We start from the raw sequence: 18227 nt of genomic DNA on the forward strand, positions 1-18227 counted from the left end.
GTACGTACAACGCCTAACGAAATATATATACCGCATGCCGGAGGAGTACGCACACCGCCTGACAGAATATATACACCGCCTGCAGGCGGAGTACGAACAGCGCGTGACGGAATATATACACCGCCTGCAGGCGGAGTACGAACACCGCCTGACAGAATATATACACCGCCTGCAGGCGGAGTACGAACACCGCCTGAAAGAATATATACACCGCCTGCAGGCGGAGTACGAACAGCGCGTGACAGAATATATACACCGCCTGCAGGCGGAGTACGAACAGCGCGCGACAGAATATATACACCATCTGCAGGCGGAGTACGAATAACGCCTGACAGAATATATACACCGCCTGCAGGCGGTGTACGAATAACGCCTGACAGAATATATACACCGCCTGCAGGCGGAGTAAGAACAACGCCTAATAGAATATATACACCGTTTGCAGGCGGAGTACGAACACCGCCTGACAGAATATATACACCGTTTGCAGGCGGAGTACGAACACCGCCTGACAGAATATATACACCGCCTGCCGGCGGAGTACGAACTTCTTCTGACGAATAATATATACCGCCTGCTGGAAGAGTACGTACACCGCCTGACGGAATATATATACCGCCTGTCGGAAGAGTACGAACACCGCCTGACGGAATATATATACCGCCTGCACGCGGAGTACGAACAACGCCTGACGGAATATATATACCGCCTGCCGGAGGAGTACGAACACCGCCTTACGGAATATATATACCGCCTGCACGCGGAGTACGAACAACGCCTGACGGAATATATATACAGCCTGCAGGCGAAATACGAACAATGCCTGACGAAATATGTATACCGCCTGCCGGCAGAGTACGAACATCACCTGACGGAATATATATACCGCCTGCCGGAAGAGTACGTACAACGCCTGACGGATTATATACACCGCCTGCAGGCGGAGAACGAACAACGCCTGACGACATATAAATACCGCCTCTCGGAAGAGTACGTACATCACCTGACGTAATATATATACCGCCTGCAGGAGGAGTACGAACATCGCCTGACGGTATATATATACCGCGTTCGGGAAGGGTACGAACAACGCCTGACGGAATATATATACCGTAGGAGTACGAACAACGCCTAACGAAATATTTATACCGCCTGCCGGAGAAGTACGAACACCGCCTGACGGAATATATAAACCGCTTGCAGGCGGAGTACGAACAACGCCTGACGGAATATATATACCGCCTGCAGACGGAGAACGAACAACGCCTGACGGAATATATATACCGCCTGTAGACGGAGAACGAACAACGCCTGAGGGAATATATATACCGCCTGCCGGAAGAGTACGTACACCGCCTGACGGAATATATACACCGCCTGCTGGAGGAGTACGAACACCGCCTGACGGTATATATATACCGCTTGCAGGCGGAGAACGTACAACGCCTAACGAAATATATATACCGCATGCCGGAGGAGTACGTACACCGCCTGACGGAATATATATAGCGCCTGCCGGAGGAGTACGAACACCGCCTGACGGAATATATATACCGCCTGCAGGCGGAGTACGAACAACGCCTGACGGAATATATATACCGCCTGCCGGAGGAGTACGAACACCGCCTGACGGAATATATATACCGCCTGCACGCGGAGTACGAACAACGCCTGACGGAATATATATACCGCTTGCAGGCGGAGTACGTACAACGCCTGACGGAATATATACACCGCCTACCGGAGGAGTAAGAAGAACGCCTACCGGAGGAGTAAGAACAACGCCTAACGAGATATATATACCGCCTGCCGGAGAAGTACGAACAACGCCTGACGGAATATGTACACCGTCTGCAGGCGGAGAACGAACAACGCCTGACGAAATATATATACCGCCTGCAGGCGGAGAACGAACAACGCCTGACGGAATATATATACTGCCTGCAGGCGGAGAACGAACACCGCCTGAGGAAATATATACCGCCTACACGCGGAGTACGAACAACGCCTGACGGAATATATATACCGCCGGCCGGCGGAGTACGAACTTCTTCTGACGAATAATATATACCGCCTCCTGGAAGAGTACGTACACCGCCTGACGGAATTTATATACCGCCTATATGCGGAGAACGAACAACGCCTGACGGAATATATATACCGCCAGCAGGCGGAGAACGAACAACGCCTGACGGAATATATATACCGCCTGCAGGCGGAGAACGAACACCGCCTGACGGAATATATACACCGCCTGCAGGCGAAGAACGAACAACGCATGACGAAATATATATACTGCCTGCAGGCGGAGAACGAACACCGCCTGACGAAATATATATACCGCCTGCCGGAGGAGTACGTACACCGCCTGACGGTATATATATACCGCTTGCAGGCGGAGTACGTACAACGCCTAACGAAATATATATACCGCATGCCGGAGGAGTACGTACACCGCCTGACGGAATATATATAGCGCCTGCCGGAGGAGTACGAACACCGCCTGACGGAATATATATACCGCCTGCAGGCGGAGTGCGAACAACGCCTGACGGAATATATATACCGCCTGCCGGAGGAGTACGAACACCGCCTGACGGAATATATATACCGCCTGCACGCGGAGTACGAACAACGCCTGACGGAATATATATACCGCTTGCAGGCGGAGTACGTACAACGCCTGACGGAATATATACACCGCCTACCGGAGGAGTAAGAAGAACGCCTACCGGAGGAGTAAGAACAACGCCTAACGAGATATATATACCGCCTGCCGGAGAAGTACGAACAACGCCTGACGGAATATGTACACCGTCTGCAGGCGGAGAACGAACAACGCCTGACGAAATATATATACCGCCTGCAGGCGGAGAACGAACAACGCCTGACGGAATATATATACTGCCTGCAGGCGGAGAACGAACACCGCCTGAGGAAATATATATACCGCCTACACGCGGAGTACGAACAACGCCTGACGGAATATATATACCGCCGGCCGGCGGAGTACGAACTTCTTCTGACGAATAATATATACCGCCTCCTGGAAGAGTACGTACACCGCCTGACGGAATTTATATACCGCCTATATGCGGAGAACGAACAACGCCTGACGGAATATATATACCGCCAGCAGGCGGAGAACGAACAACGCCTGACGGAATATATATACCGCCTGCAGGCGGAGAACGAACACCGCCTGACGGAATATATACACCGCCTGCAGGCGAAGAACGAACAACGCATGACGAAATATATATACTGCCTGCAGGCGGAGAACGAACACCGCCTGACGAAATATATATACCGCCTGCCGGAGGAGTACGTACACCGCCTGACGGTATATATATACCGCTTGCAGGCGGAGTACGTACAACGCCTAACGAAATATATATACCGCCTGCCGGCGGAGTACGAACTTCTTCTGACGAATAATATATACCGCCTGCTGGAAGAGTACGTACACCGCCTGACGGAATATATATACCGCCTGTCGGAAGAGTACGAACACCGCCTGACGGAATATATATACCGCCTGCACGCGGAGTACGAACAACGCCTGACGGAATATATATACCGCCTGCCGGAGGAGTACGAACACCGCCTTACGGAATATATATACCGCCTGCACGCGGAGTACGAACAACGCCTGACGGAATATATATACAGCCTGCAGGCGAAATACGAACAATGCCTGACGAAATATGTATACCGCCTGCCGGCAGAGTACGAACATCACCTGACGGAATATATATACCGCCTGCCGGAAGAGTACGAACATCACCTGACGGAATATATATACCGCCTGCCGGAAGAGTACGTACAACGCCTGACGGATTATATACACCGCCTGCAGGCGGAGAACGAACAACGCCTGACGACATATAAATACCGCCTCTCGGAAGAGTACGTACATCACCTGACGTAATATATATACCGCCTGCAGGAGGAGTACGAACATCGCCTGACGGTATATATATACCGCGTTCGGGAAGGGTACGAACAACGCCTGACGGAATATATATACCGTAGGAGTAAGAACAACGCCTAACGAAATATTTATACCGCCTGCCGGAGAAGTACGAACACCGCCTGACGGAATATATACACCGCCTGCTGGAGGAGTACGAACACCGCCTGACGGAATATATAAACCGCTTGCAGGCGGAGTACGAACAACGCCTGACGGAATATATATACCGCCTGCAGACGGAGAACGAACAACGCCTGACGGAATATATATACCGCCTGTAGACGGAGAACGAACAACGCCTGAGGGAATATATATACCGCCTGCCGGAAGAGTACGTACACCGCCTGACGGAATATATACACCGCCTGCTGGAGGAGTACGAACACCGCCTGACGGAATATATATACCGCCTGCAGGCGGAGAACGAACAACGCCTAACGAAATATATATACCGCCAGCAGGCGGAGAACGAACACCTCCTGACGAAATATATATACCGCCTGTAGGCGGAGAACGAACACCGCATGAGGGAATATATATACCGGCTGCACGCGGAGTACGACGAAATCGAATAAGGAGAATAGGAGAATAGAGACTTACGCATCGGGTCTACCATAACCCTGCGAAGCGTGAGCCTGAACAAATCCTCCCTCGCTCGTCGTAAGAAAAAATCCTCGACTCCTACACACAGGTAAGAACATTTTATTCGTTTCCAATTTTTGAGTCTTGAGTTTAAACTCGTTGTGTAGGCTTTACCACAACGGCTGTCCGTCTGACTAGCTCCGAGCCTTAGAGAGCACCTGAATCCAAAAATAAAAAACGGAAAGACAAGCACCCCAACGAGCCAGTCATACTTTTTACGTTGTCGACAAGCCAATGGGCGGAGGCATTGAAATCTCCTTTCGTTCGAATCAACGCTTCTAGACGCGGAGAGTAGCCAAGCTGCTTGAGCCTCTTCAGCTTGAGATCTATACACAGAGCACTGTCAGATAGATGTATTTGCTCAATTCTATAAAATTTTCACCGTCAACATCGTCGTTTTCTTCTTCGTCTTCCGACGAGATGTCATTGGAAAAGATTCCGCGTCCTTCCAGTTGGCTTTTAAAGCTAGACGCGATGGAGAGAAAGAGCTCAAGATCGCGGTAGCACAAGCGAATATTGACATCCCTTTGAAAGAAAATCTAGCAAAGAGAAAATGAAGCTGTGCTACGTACACAGATACAAACGCTATGAGGTGTAGAGAGAAGTGAGGCCCCCTTTCGCCACGTGGCTGCTACAAGGTCAAAAACGCGTTGTTTGACCCCTAGAAGGTCAAAAGACGCGTTCTTTCGACTAATAGAATCTTTTTGAAAAAGAAAAAAACGACACCAAGTATCAAACCTCACGGAAGACGGTGCTATGGAGGAGATATCAGAATGCCTCGCTCTCGTCATTACTAGGAAGGCTTTGCGACCAAGCCCTTGTCAAGTGAGGAAATTGACCAGCCACCAGGCATAATGGTCACACCTTGGGGAGAGTTACCTGCTCCCTTCTATCCTAGCTCTGAGAACTCTGATTGTTGATGTACGAGCTGGCTATTTATACTCGAGAGGGCGGAGCCTCGTTTGTACCGCAACTTGACAGCACGAAAACGCTCGTCGTTTCGACTCGGAAACCGATGCGAATCGACTGAAAATTTGATTCTGCTACCGTTTCGAGCAAAATTACGCCGCGATTCGGTTTCTATACGCGAGAAAACGGTGAAGGGAGGAGGAGCTAACAGAAAATGACATCATTGTATGACATCATTGTCTGATGTAAGAGGATACGCACTACGCTACGAAACTCGTCCTAAGACTCCTAACTACAAGCAAAAGCACGAAATCGGTTACGGAGAGAATTCTATTTCGTTCTAGAATCGGTCGGTTGCTATATGGACGCGAAAAGCGAACGTAAACGTGCAGTGACGTTGTGCTTGGTCAGCAAAAGTCAAGCAAGATGTCTGCCGGCTCTCGAACAAACTGAGCGAACTTTGGCGAGCAATCTTTAGCGTTTCTCTGACTTTCGGCGAGCCTTTGACTACAGTATATGCTCGCATTCGCGATCTGAAAGAGAATCGCTCTCAAACGCACGGCAATATGGCCGCCGCTTTCACTGAGCAGATCTCTTTCCTCGTCGTTTCACTGCAGAAACACGAACGAGGGGGTTGGTAGAAAAATCGGAGAGACGCGAGACACCCTTTATATCGGGTAAGGTTAGGAGAGTACTCTCGTAGACCAATCGTTCTCTACCTACGACGTATAGAATCGGCTATTTTGGGGGGAGGGGGGAGGGAGAGAGAAAATCTATGCTCGGGGCCAAAGGTGCTTTAATTAATTAATTAATTAAAACGTTTGAACTGTACCTCTAAATCCGGTAATGATTCGTCGCTCCCTTGCTTCGCCTGCTTGCCTGGCTCGAGACTGATGGCGAGTTCAGCCGGATCAATGATAGAGGGTGCAGTATCGTCTTCATTTCCTAGGCGGAACGAAAACAATTCGATCTCCGAAAGAGTCATCGACAAGCCTCGCTTCGTACTTTCCATAACGTTTGACGTCATTACCAACGTCCACTTCAGAAAGAAAACTCGCTGTTTTAGTTAGGCTCTCAAACAGATATCTTACCTTCAGTATAATAGCGTTGCAATCTCTCTCATTCGCATTCTGAACGACAACGAAGTCTGTTCGAGTGACACTCATGCTAATATCTTGGGCTTTTCGACGACAGTCACTACTGGGCGATCTTCTTTCGTCGTCGCAGCCTGATAGTCAACTTAATCAACGTCGACGTCGTCCCTGGCGCTCTTGCTTGACTTCTCCAGCAAGAAATCCTTAACGGCGAGCAGTCATTCGACGATGACGTACAGTCGAGCTCGCTGCAGAACGATCGTCGCCTTTTCGCGTTTCTCAGACATCGAGAACGATGTTTCCAACTGGGGGGAGTAGAGCTCGAACCCGTCGGATCGGGGAGTAGAGCTCGAACCCGTCGGATCGTTGAGACTGAGAATTTCCGTGAACACGTTCGCCGTGGACGCCGTCCCGACGGATCTGACTTGACGTACGTCGTTCGCAGTGAGCGCCATTGACGACAAATTGACAGTTTTGGATTGATTGGAATGGGTTTTGACGTGCAATTGGGATCGTTCGAAGTTGAATTGAGCCAGCGAGACGCGAACGGATTCCGTGCCGAGAAGGGCCAGCTCGTGCGTGACGACGAGCTCGACACTGACATTCACTAGAGTCATCGTCAAATCGACGACGACCCAACTGCCGTCAAAGCTCGGCTAAATAGATCGAAGCTCAAAAAGAATAACGGATATTGAATGGGGGTCATCTTACCTGCAAAATAGGATCGACAACTTTACCCTCTGGCCGTTTGAACGGGTTCGCCAATATTGTGATCAAGCATATCGTTTATGAGATCGTACTGCCACTTGTCGACAAGAAAGTGCACAGTGGATAGCTGTTCGTCAATCTGGTGCTATAACATACTACATATATTTTCTTATTTCTTGACTACGACTTTTCGTACCGTTCTTGCTTAGATCCTTGCAAAGATTTCGTTCTATCTTTAAATTTAGTTGGCACTTGTCAGCCAATACGCGTCCGCCTCGTTTCTCAAACGCAACCGGCCAACCTTGACTCTCGCTCATTTTCCGAGCCGTGAAAACGTTTACGTCTGACAGTGACAAGTCGATGAAGTCCAAGAGACACGGACCCCTAAATCGTCCTTTCATCCACGATCGATCTTTGGCGGCGTCAGTTGACGTCAGCGGTACTTCTTACGTATTCGTACGTCGTAGGCTCGGCCGTCGAAGTCGACCCACCTCGCTTCATCGCTTTCGAATTCAACGTCGATTCGTCGTCGGCGAAAAGAAATCGATTCGTCGCTTTCAAGATGTTCCAATTCCAAGACGATGACGTCGGTCGACGAAGAACTGCGAGAAAAGACGATCTCCGATCTATCGGCCTCGATGTTGAGAGTGATCCTAGGCGATCAAGTGGGACCCTGGTAGTCGAGATTATTATCGGCGTCGGCTTTCATGCGCTGATACGTACGCGTCCATCGTTTGAACGAAGTGCTCACAGAAGGAAATCGTTTCCTTGAGAAAGCGCTGCGTACGAACGTATCGCACCTTGGGCGCTTCGAGCTTGACGCGAATGTCGAAGGATCGCTTGAGATCCCAGTCCGGTTCCGCGTACTTGGTGATGGCGAAAACGAAGGGACGATCCGTCGTTCCGAAACGCTCGCCGTAGACGACAACGTTCGGCGACAGGTCGACCAAGCGAGCCGATCGAAGCTGACCGGACAGCTCTTTGCAGCCGTCTCGCATTTTGGTCGACGCCGGAAAAGGCGGCACGGGCTGGTAGTCGTCTTTGGGCTTGCTCGGCGGATGGGACGGCGTCGATTTCTTCTTGACAAAATCGGGGTTGTCCGGCACGCCGATGCCGAAGAAGTCCAATAGAATCACACACGTTTGCAGGTTGACGGTCAGCTGTAGCATGTCAAAATCGACGTCAACCATACGGCCAATCTAAAATAAGTAAAAATCGCTTTGTTGATAGAAGTGGGGCCCACGAGTTTGACTTACGGAATTATAACGTGATTGAAAATCGGGGTCGTCCTTAGTCACTAAGATAGCGTCGATTTTCACTAATCAAGATTTTCCTCCGCCTTTCTCTCTCTTATGTACTGGTGATATGGATAGATCGCCCGTCCCGAAAGCGTGGCTCGTGTTGTCGCCTCGAGACGGCGACGAAATTGGCGACGAAATTGGCGAAGACGCGACGGGCAGCGAACGAAAGGGATTTAATATTGGCTTTCCTAACGACTGCAACACGAACAAGAGGGGACGGTATCCAGCTTTTCCCTTCACCTTTTGACATCTCGACGACATGATTTATCGATTGGGCGTGCCGACCTCTTGAGATCTTCCATCATCAGACTGCCGAGCTTCACTTGAAGACTCGTCAACGTACGGCTTAGTCTTGTTGACGGTCAACCCCAAGTTCTCCAACTTGATTTCGACGATGTCCTTTTCGTTCAGTTTTCGCTCGTCGCGCGCGGACGACGAGACGGAGCCGCGCACGACGAACGTGAGACACGGAATAGAAACAGCGGCGACGATCTTTAGAACGTCGTCAGGAGGAGGAGACGGAGAATACGGCGATAGCTCGGAATCATCTCGAGGTGACAACGGCGGCGGCGGCGTGGAATTCACCGGAGTCGCAGGCTCCTTATCCGACTTATCTCCAGTCACAAAATCGAGGGTGATCAGAGGCTTGCTTCATTACTGGCTTAGATAAAGTGATTCGAGGCGATGTCGTCACTTCGCCGAGTATAGAAAGCGGAGGAAGCGCGACGTTCGACGAAGAGATGACGATGTCGTCGACGTCGTTTAAGGGCGCAATTCCTTCGTCCGTTGCGAAAATTTTCCCGCCCGATGACCTCTCCGCTAGAGGATGATTGATTGTGAGTTTGAGACTCGTTTTGTTGAGTATGGCCGGACTCTGTTCCGTGTCCATACCCATCGCCGTTTACATCGATCCCTGCTCGTCCGCCGTCTCGTCGAGAGTGCATCGAAAGAGACGCATCTCCGTCAGTCGACACACGAGCCGATCGACGAAGTAGCCCGTTCTCGTCGCTCCTAACGTAGTCGTTCGAAGCGGAAATGTGACCGAGATAGGCGACAAACATATCGCGACTGTCGAGAGCCTTGGGCAAATACACGACGGGACTCATCATGTCAAAATTGAGATAGACCTTCGAAGGAAATCCTGACGACGACTCGGGCGGGCGGCCGTCGACGACGTCCTCTTCGGCCATTTCCACGGGCCCCCCGAAGGATTTCGATAAGTACACCATGCTCTCTTTGAGCGCTTCTTTTTGCCCGACGATTCCCTTGGCAACGCCGGCGGCCGCCGTGCTCAGCGACACCGCCACTTGATCGGTGAAGTGATGAAAGTCCGACGCGCACAGTTGAAGTTCGTTGAGAAACGGGCGCGTGTGAAGATAGTGCATGGAAGCGAGTCGAGCCTTTACTTTGATCAATCCCGTTGGTTGACTATCACCGGGCGACTCGCTCGTCACCTCGAAGGATAACGGTTGATCCGGAACGTCCACCGTCTCGTCGACATCCGCGGCGTCGCCGCCGCCGTCGTCATCCGGAGACGGCACGATGCCGACGCGAAATATTTCCTTGTACGTCGTTGAGGACTTGAACGCCGGTCAGCGATCCGCTGACTTCGATGGAGCGACTCAGCGAGGCGCTGAGAAACAATTCGCGGAGCTGAATCGAAGCGACTTTGCGACCGATCGGATTGCCCAACGAGTGACTTCCGACGCGATTCTCGTCGCGAACCAGTAGTATGCTCAAGAAAAAGAACTCCGACGCGACTTCCGTCTTCACATTCTTTAAATTCTGAAAGCGGAGCTAAATGCGCCAAATCGTCTAGGAAGAACTACTTTTTCTACCTCGTTTCCTAGGTTTGCCTCTCTTGCAGCGATATCTTCGCTCCTTCGTCGTTTTTCTCGTCGGGAAACGCTCGTTCGAAGAAACTCTTCAGCTCTACGACGGTTTCCTGATTGGCTGCGCAAACGACACGGTACCGCCTCAAACAAAAAAAAAATATAATGAATAAAGTTGTACCTGTGACGTGACGAGATTTAAACTTCAGGTCGATCGTACGACGCTTTCCCGATCCGGGAAGAACGACATCGTCCGGACAGTCGTCGGTGACTTGCATGAAATCTATAGTGAGAAGAGCGTCTTCTCGAAATCGTCGACGACCTGGGGCTCCGTCTCGCCCCAGGAAATTGCCTCCTGAACGGCTCTGGGCTTCGACTACGAGAGTCCGAATCGAATCCAAGTGATCGGGATCGATGTCCTTTCGTGATCTGATGAGAAGTTCGTAGTCGCGAACGAACGTCTGGAGAGCGTCGACCATGACTAACTAAATCCTGAAGGACGGCGCGCACGCGGACGTCGTAGGGTTTCTGAACGAAGCTGACGCGTAGTCCGGCAAAACGTAGCTCGGAAATTAGGCGATCTACGTATTTGAAGATCAGCTGCCTCGATTTTATACCTCAAATCGCTAAATATTCAAAGAACAACGACTTTAGGGAGTCGCTTCTTACCTCTCGTTTGGACTTCCCAAGCTGACTGGCTACACCGTCAAGCAAATCAACGGAGCTTCCACGAGGAGATTCGTCAGTTTCTCTTTCACAGGGAGGAGCTGAGGGTGGTGTCTCAAACTCGTCTATGACGGCCTTAGACATCGACTTCTATGGGTTACGTATATACATACCATCAGATTCTTCTTCTTCTTCTGCAGGTAGAAGACGTTCTGGAACCGACGAAATTCGCATTAGAAAGCGAATTTTAAAATTCGCATTAGAAAGCGAATTTTAAAATTCGCACTAGAGAGCGAATTTTAAAATTCGCATTGGAGAGCGAATTCTAAAAGTCGAATTAGAGAGAGATTTCTAAAATTCGCATTGGAAAGCGAATTCTAAATTCGCATTAACAAGCGAATTTTAACTAATAAGCAGTCGGGCGCTGCCGTTGACCACGCCATTACTATGCACTAGTGGCGTTCCATACGCCTGATCCGCAATCGCCATTCGCGCGAAACGAATTGAAGACACTTGCCTCACAAAAGTGGGCGTTACCGCCAGCACTTTTTATGCGCGAGTGGCTTTTGCCCGTTATTCTGTTTTGCCCGTTATTTTGCTTCAAAACTGTTCTGCCCGTTATTTTGCTTCAAAACTGTAAATTTGCTTGTTATTTTGCTTCAAAATTGTTTTGCCTGTTTTGTTCTCGCCGCTACTCTTTATGCGCGAGTGGCGTTCCTTGCGCCCGAACAGCAAGCGCCGTTCGCGCGCAACGAGGGAGACACTTGCACCCCAAAAGTAGGCGTTCCCGCCGCTACTCTTTATGCGCGAGCGGCGTTCCATGCGCCTGAACAGCAAGCGCCGCTCGCGCGCAACGAGGGAGACACTTGCACCCCAAAAGTAGGCGTTCCCGCCGCTACTCTTTATGCGCGAGTGACGTTCCTTGCGCCCGAACCGCAAGCGCCGCTCGCGCGGAACGAGGAAGACACTTGCCCGGTTTCGAAGCAAAATAAAAAGAAAATTTACAATTTTGAAGCAAAATAACGGGCAAAACGGTGTTGAAGCAAAATTTACTACTCAGTAAATTTACTACGCAGTAAATTTAGTACCCAGTATATTTAGTACAAAGGAGAAGGCAAAAGGCAAAAGGGAGAAAGCAAAAGGCAAAAGGGAGAAGGCAAAAGGCAAAGGGAAAAGGCAAAACGCAAAGGGAGAAGGCAAAACGCAAAGGGAGAAGGCAAAAGGCAAAAGGCAAAAGGCAAAAGGCAAAAGGGAGAAGGCAAAAGGCAAAAGGGAGAAAGCAAAAGGCAAAAGGCAAAAGGCAAAAGGCAAAAGGGAGAAGGCAAAAGGCAAAAGGGAGAAAGCAAAAGGCAAAAGGGAGAAGGCAAAAGGCAAAAGGGAGAAGGCAAAAGGCAAAGGAGAAGGCAAAAGGCAAAGGAGAAGGCAAAAGGCAAAAGGGAGAAAGCAAAAGGCAAAAGGCAAAAGGCAAAAGGGAGAAGGCAAAAGGCAAAAGGGAGAAGGCAAAAGGCAAAAGGGAGAAAGCAAAAGGCAAAAGGGAGAAGGCAAAAGGCAAAAGGGAGAAGGCAAAAGGCAAAAGGGAGAAGGCAAAAGGCAAAAGGAGAAAGCAAAAGGCAAAAGGGAGAAGGCAAAAGGCAAAAGGGAGAAGGCAAAAGGCAAAAGGAGAAAGCAAAAGGCAAAAGGGAGAAGGCAAAAGGCAAAAGGGAGAAGGCAAAAGGCAAAAGGGAGAAAGCAAAAGGCAAAAGGAGAAAGCAAAAGGCAAAAGGGAGAAAGCAAAAGGCAAAAGGGAGAAAGCAAAAGGCAAAAGGCAAAAGGCAAAAGGCAAAAGGGAGAAGGCAAAAGGCAAAAGGGAGAAAGCAAAAGGCAAAAGGAGAAAGCAAAAGGCAAAAGGGAGAAGGCAAAAGGCAAAGGGAGAAGGCAAAAGGCAAAGGGAGAAGGCAAAAGGCAAAGGGAGAAGGCAAAAGGCAAAGGAGAAAGCAACAGGCAAAGGGAGAAGGCAAAAGGCATAGGAGAAGGACAAATTGTCCTAGGACAAATTGTCCCCAGGACAAATTGTACCTGGACAAATTGTCCCAGGACAAATTGTCTCAGGACAAATTGTCCCCAGGACAAATTGTCCCCAGGACAAATTTAGAAACGAATTAGAGACCCCTCAATAACTAAAACTCTACCTACATCACATACCTTTGATCCCTCGATAGTCGTCCTTCCTCCTGATCACTTTTCCGTCCTTCCCACTCGCGTCCCTTGTTCATAGCCTTCTTCCTTACACTCTTCCACATCTAGAAAACGAATTAGAAACTCCTTAATTACTAAAACTCTACCTCCATCACATGCCGTCGATCCCTTGATATTCCTTCATCTTCTTGATTGCTTGTTCCTCCTTCTCCCTCGCGTCCCTTGCTCTTGTCCTCGTTCCTCCCATTCCTATGCACCTAAAAAAACTAATTAGAAATCCTCCAACATAAAAAACTCTACCTCCATCACATACCGTCGATCCCTTGATATTCCTCCTTCTCCTTGCTCGCTTGTTCCTCTTCTCCCTCGCGTCCCTTGGTCTTGTCCTCGTTCCTCCCATTCCTATGCACCCCCCCAAAAAAACTAATTAGAAATATGTAACACAATTAGGACCCAATATATACCTATGAGTATTGACTCTGCCCTAACACTGCCCCTAAAATAGACGGCCCCGACGGTAAATTTGATGAACCGGGAGAGATTTAACAGCAATACTACGTCGAGAACCACGATTAGGACCCGAATACGCGAAATAGACGCCTAAAACCACTCGACTCCCACGAGACGAATCGATCTCCCCTCCCGGGCCCCCAATTTCCTCCGCGCAACGCCAACAAACCCTCGTGAAAGCTCGTAACATCACCGAGAAGCGCCGAAAACCAAAAAAACCGACGAGAGAGCGAATAAACGCGAAGATAACACCTCCGAACGTACACAGAGCCCCCGTAACGCGATCGCGAGCAACGAGAAGCACGTAAAAACGTTCATAACCTTTCGCGATTGTACATCTTCCCCTCCTTTCATCGCGGTCGCCCCGTTTTGAGCCGGTTTCAGTAATCCCAGCGCAATGACTGAAAATGCAGTTCCCGTATATCAGCAACCTGAATAAACATTCTTCGCATATATTGAAAAATACGAACACGATCTCGCACACTGTCACACATGCACAGAAAAAAATTAGACAACCTAGAGCGCGAAAAAACCGAAAATTTTCGCGGCCCGGTTCCTAATAGGGGTCCCATTTTCATCTAATATTTCTTTGCTTATTTTTAGCTGGAAATCACTCGATAGAGCTCTTCTCTAATAAAGAAAAATGTTTTCAAAGCTGCCTTAGCTTTTAAAAGAGCGAAATTTTCTCGGCTCGGTTCCTAATGGGCGCCCCGTTTTCATCTAATAATTATTTGCTTATTTTATGCTGGAAATCAGTCGATAAAGCTCTTCTCTAATTCAGAAAAATGTTTTCAACACTGCTATAGCTTTTAAAACAGCGAAATTTTCGCGGGCCGGTTCCTAATGGGGACCCCAATTTCTTCTAAAAAAATTTTGCGTATTTAACGTTGTGAATCAGAAGAACGATGTCTTATTCATTTGAATGCACATGCTTTTATTTGAATGCACATGTTTTCATTTGAATCCACAGGGCCTCAAGTAAGTGCACAGGCTCTCAATTGAATGCACAGGCTTTCATTTGAATGCACAGGCTTTCATTTGAATGCACCTGCTTTCATTTGAATGCACAGGCTTTCATTTGAATGCACCTGCTTTCATTTGAATGCACAGGCTTTCATTTGAATGCACCTGCTTTCATTTGAATGCACAGGCTTTCATTTGAATGCACCTGCTTTCATTTGAATGCACAGGCTTTCATTTGAATGCACAGGCTTTCATTTGAATGCACAGGCTTTCATTTGAATGCACAGGCTTTCATTTGAATGCACAGGCCTTCATTTGAATGCACAGGCTTCCATTTGAATGCACAGGCTTTCATTTGAATACACAGGCCTTCATTTGAATGCACAGGCTTTCATTTGAATGCACATGTTTTCATTTGAATCCACAGGGCACTTATTTGAGTCCCTGTGGATTCAAGTGCATTCAAATAAAAGCATGTGCATTCAAATGAAAGCATGTGCATTCAAATGAAAGCCTGTGCATTCAAATGAAAGCCTGTGCATTCAATTGAGAGCCTGTGCACCTACTTGAGGCCCTGTGGATTCAAATGAAAACATGTGCATTCAAATAAAAGTTTGTTCATTCAAATGAAAGCATGTGCATTCAAATGAAAGCTTGTGTATTCAAATGAAAGCCTGTGCATTCAATTAAAAGCCTGTGCATTCAAATGAAAGCCTGTGCATTCACATGAGAGCCTGTGCATTTAAATGAAAGCAGGTGCATTCAAATGAAGGCCTGTGCATTCAAATGAAAGCATGTGCATTCAAATGAAAGCCTGTGCATTCAATTGAGAGCCTGTGCACTCACTTGAGACCTTTGCATTCAAATGAAAGCCTGTGCATTCAAATGTAAGCCTGTGCATTCAAATGAAAGCCTGTACATTCAAATGAGAGCCTGTGCATTCAAATGAAAGCAGGTGCATTCAAATAAAAGCCTGTGCATTCAAATGAAAGCCTGTGCATTCAAATGAAAGCCTGTGCATTCAAATGAAAGCCTGTGCATTCAAATGAAAGCCTGTGCATTCCAATGAAAGCCTGTGCATTCAATTGAGAGCCTGTGCACTCACTTGAGACCCTTTGCATTCAAATGAAAGCCTGTGCATTCAAATGAAAGCCTGTGCATTCAAATGAAAGCCTGTGCATTCAAATGAAAGCCTGTGCATTCAATTGAGAGCCTGTGCATTCAATTGAGAGCCCGTGTACTTACTTGAGGCCCTGTGGATTCAAATGAAAACATGTGCATTCAAATAAAAGCCCGTGCATTCAAATGAAAGCCTGTGCATTCAAATGAAAGCCTGTGAATTCAATTGAAAGCCTGTGCATTCAATTGAAAGCCTGTGCATTCAATTGAGAGCCTGTGTACTTACTTGAGGCCCTGTGGATTCAAATGAAAACATGTGCATTCAAATAAAAGCCTGTGCATTCAAATGAAAGCCTGTACATTTAAATGAAAGCCTGTGCATTCAAATGAAAGCCTGTGCATTCAATTGAGAGTGTGTGTACTTACTTGAGGCCCTGTGGATTCAAATGAAAACATGTGCATTCAAATAAAAGCCCGTGCATTCAAATGAAAGCCTGTGCATTTAAATGAAAGCCTGTGCATTCAATTGAGAGCGTGTGCATTCAAATAAAAGCCTGTGCATTCAATTGAAAGCCTGTGCATTCAATTGAAAGCATGTGCATTCAATTGAGAGCCTGTGTACTTACTTGAGGCCCTGTGGATTCAAAAAAAAACATGTGCATTCAAATAAAAGCGTGTGCATTCAAATGAAAGCATGTGCATTCAAATGAAAGCCTGTGAATTCAAATGTAAGCCTACCGGAGGAGTACGTACACCGCCTGACGGAATATATATACTGCCTGCAGGCGGAGAACGAACACCGCCTGACGAAATATATATACCGCCTGCCGGAGGAGTACGTACACCGCCTGACGGAATATATATACCGCCTGCAGGCGGAAAACGAACAACGCCTGACGGAATAAATATACCGCTTGCAGGCGGAGTACAAACACCGCTTGACGGAATATATATACCGCCTGCCGGAGAAGTACGTACACCGCCTAACGAAATATATATACCGCCTGCCGGCAGAGTACGAACACCGCCTAACGAAATATACATACCACCTGCAGGAGGAAAACGAACAACGCCTGACGGAATATATATATACCGCCTGCACGCGGAGTACGAACAACGCCTGACGGAATATATATACCGCCTGCCGGCGGAGTACGAACAACGCCTGGCGGAACATATATACAGCCTGCAGGCGGAGCACGAACAACGCCTGACGGTATATATGTACCGCCTGCAGGCGGAGTACGAACACCGCCTGACGGAATATATATACACCGCCTGCAGGCGGAGTACGAATAACGCCTGACAGAATATATACACCGCCTGCAGGCGGAGTACGAACAACGCCTGACAGAATATATACACCGCCTGCAGGCGGAGTACGAACACCGCATGACAGAATATATACACCGTCTGCAGGCGGAGTACGAACACCGCCTGACAGAATATATATTCACCGCCTCCAGGCGGAGTACGAACAGCGCGTGACGGAATATATACACAGCCCGCAGGCAGAGTACGAACAACGCCTTACAGAATATATACACCGCCTCAGGGCGGAGTACGAACACCGCCTGACAGAATATATACACCGCCTGCAGGCGGAGTACGAACACCGCTTGACAGAATATATACACCGCCTGCAGGCGGAGTACGAACACCGCCTGCAGGCGGAGTACGAACACCGCCTGACAGAATATATACACCGCCTGCAGGCGGAAAACGAACAGCGCGTGACAGAATATATACACCGCCTGCAGGCGGAGTACGAACACCGCCTCACAGAATATATACACCGCCTGCAGGCGGAGTACGAACAACGCCTGACAGAATATATACACGGCCTGCAGGCGGAGTACGAAAAACGCCTGACAGAATATATACACGGCCTGCAGGCGGAGTACGAATAACGCCTGACAGAATATATACACCGCCTGCAGGCGGAGTACGAACAACGCCTGACAGAATATATACACCGCCTGCAGGCGGAGTACGAACAGCGCGTGACAGAATATATACACCGCCTGCAGGCGGAGTACGAACAGCGCGTGACAGAATATATACACCGCCTGCAGGCGGAGTACGAACACCGCATGACAGAATATATACACCGTCTGCAGGCGGAGTACGAACACCGCCTGACAGAATATATATTCACCGCCTCCAGGCGGAGTACGAACAGCGCGTGACGGAATATATACACAGCCCGCAGGCAGAGTACGAACAACGCCTTACAGAATATATACACCGCCTCAGGGCGGAGTACGAACACCGCCTGACAGAATATATACACCGCCTGCAGGCGGAGTACGAACACCGCTTGACAGAATAT

The 18227-nt window shown here is 48.7% G+C and overlaps 2 protein-coding genes across 5 annotated transcripts; both read right to left on the bottom strand.

Moving 5' to 3' along the window:
* Positions 1-3406: 3406 nt before the first annotated feature.
* LOC136199518 (intermembrane lipid transfer protein VPS13D-like) lies at positions 3407-8182 on the bottom strand. Its single transcript, XM_065989733.1, is given in 11 exon segments — positions 3407-3742; positions 3788-4657; positions 4733-4776; positions 4831-4944; positions 5001-5157; positions 6360-6566; positions 6619-6755; positions 6803-7277; positions 7367-7468; positions 7511-7531; positions 7533-8182. Coding segments are annotated over 9 exon segments (1422 nt in total). The 5' UTR covers positions 7731-8182; the 3' UTR covers positions 3407-3742; positions 3788-4657; positions 4733-4765.
* A 2030-nt stretch (positions 8183-10212) lies between these two features.
* On the bottom strand, positions 10213-14224 carry LOC136183953 (uncharacterized). Of its 4 annotated transcripts, none has more exons than XR_010669273.1 (10): positions 14135-14198; positions 13768-13799; positions 13617-13705; positions 13459-13560; positions 13310-13407; positions 11302-11340; positions 11132-11253; positions 10644-11079; positions 10469-10583; positions 10213-10415 (listed from the first exon to the last, which is right to left on the bottom strand). XR_010669273.1 is itself a non-coding variant. In XM_065970775.1 (6 exons), exons 1-6 carry the CDS (start codon positions 14149-14151, stop codon positions 11304-11306), a joined length of 384 nt encoding a protein of 127 aa, XP_065826847.1. In that variant the 5' UTR covers positions 14152-14198; the 3' UTR covers positions 11289-11303. The 4 variants fall into 4 exon arrangements, 1 of the variants encoding a protein (XP_065826847.1); XR_010669272.1 differs by having other exon boundaries at positions 13450-13560; XR_010669274.1 differs by lacking the exon at positions 10213-10415 and having other exon boundaries at positions 10451-10583; positions 13463-13560; positions 13768-13857; positions 14135-14224.
* Between the last annotated feature and the right edge of the window lie 4003 nt (positions 14225-18227).

The sequence above is a fragment of the Oscarella lobularis genome, chromosome 1 (assembly GCF_947507565.1).
Source record: "Oscarella lobularis chromosome 1, ooOscLobu1.1, whole genome shotgun sequence".
Taxonomy (NCBI): domain Eukaryota; kingdom Metazoa; phylum Porifera; class Homoscleromorpha; order Homosclerophorida; family Oscarellidae; genus Oscarella; species Oscarella lobularis.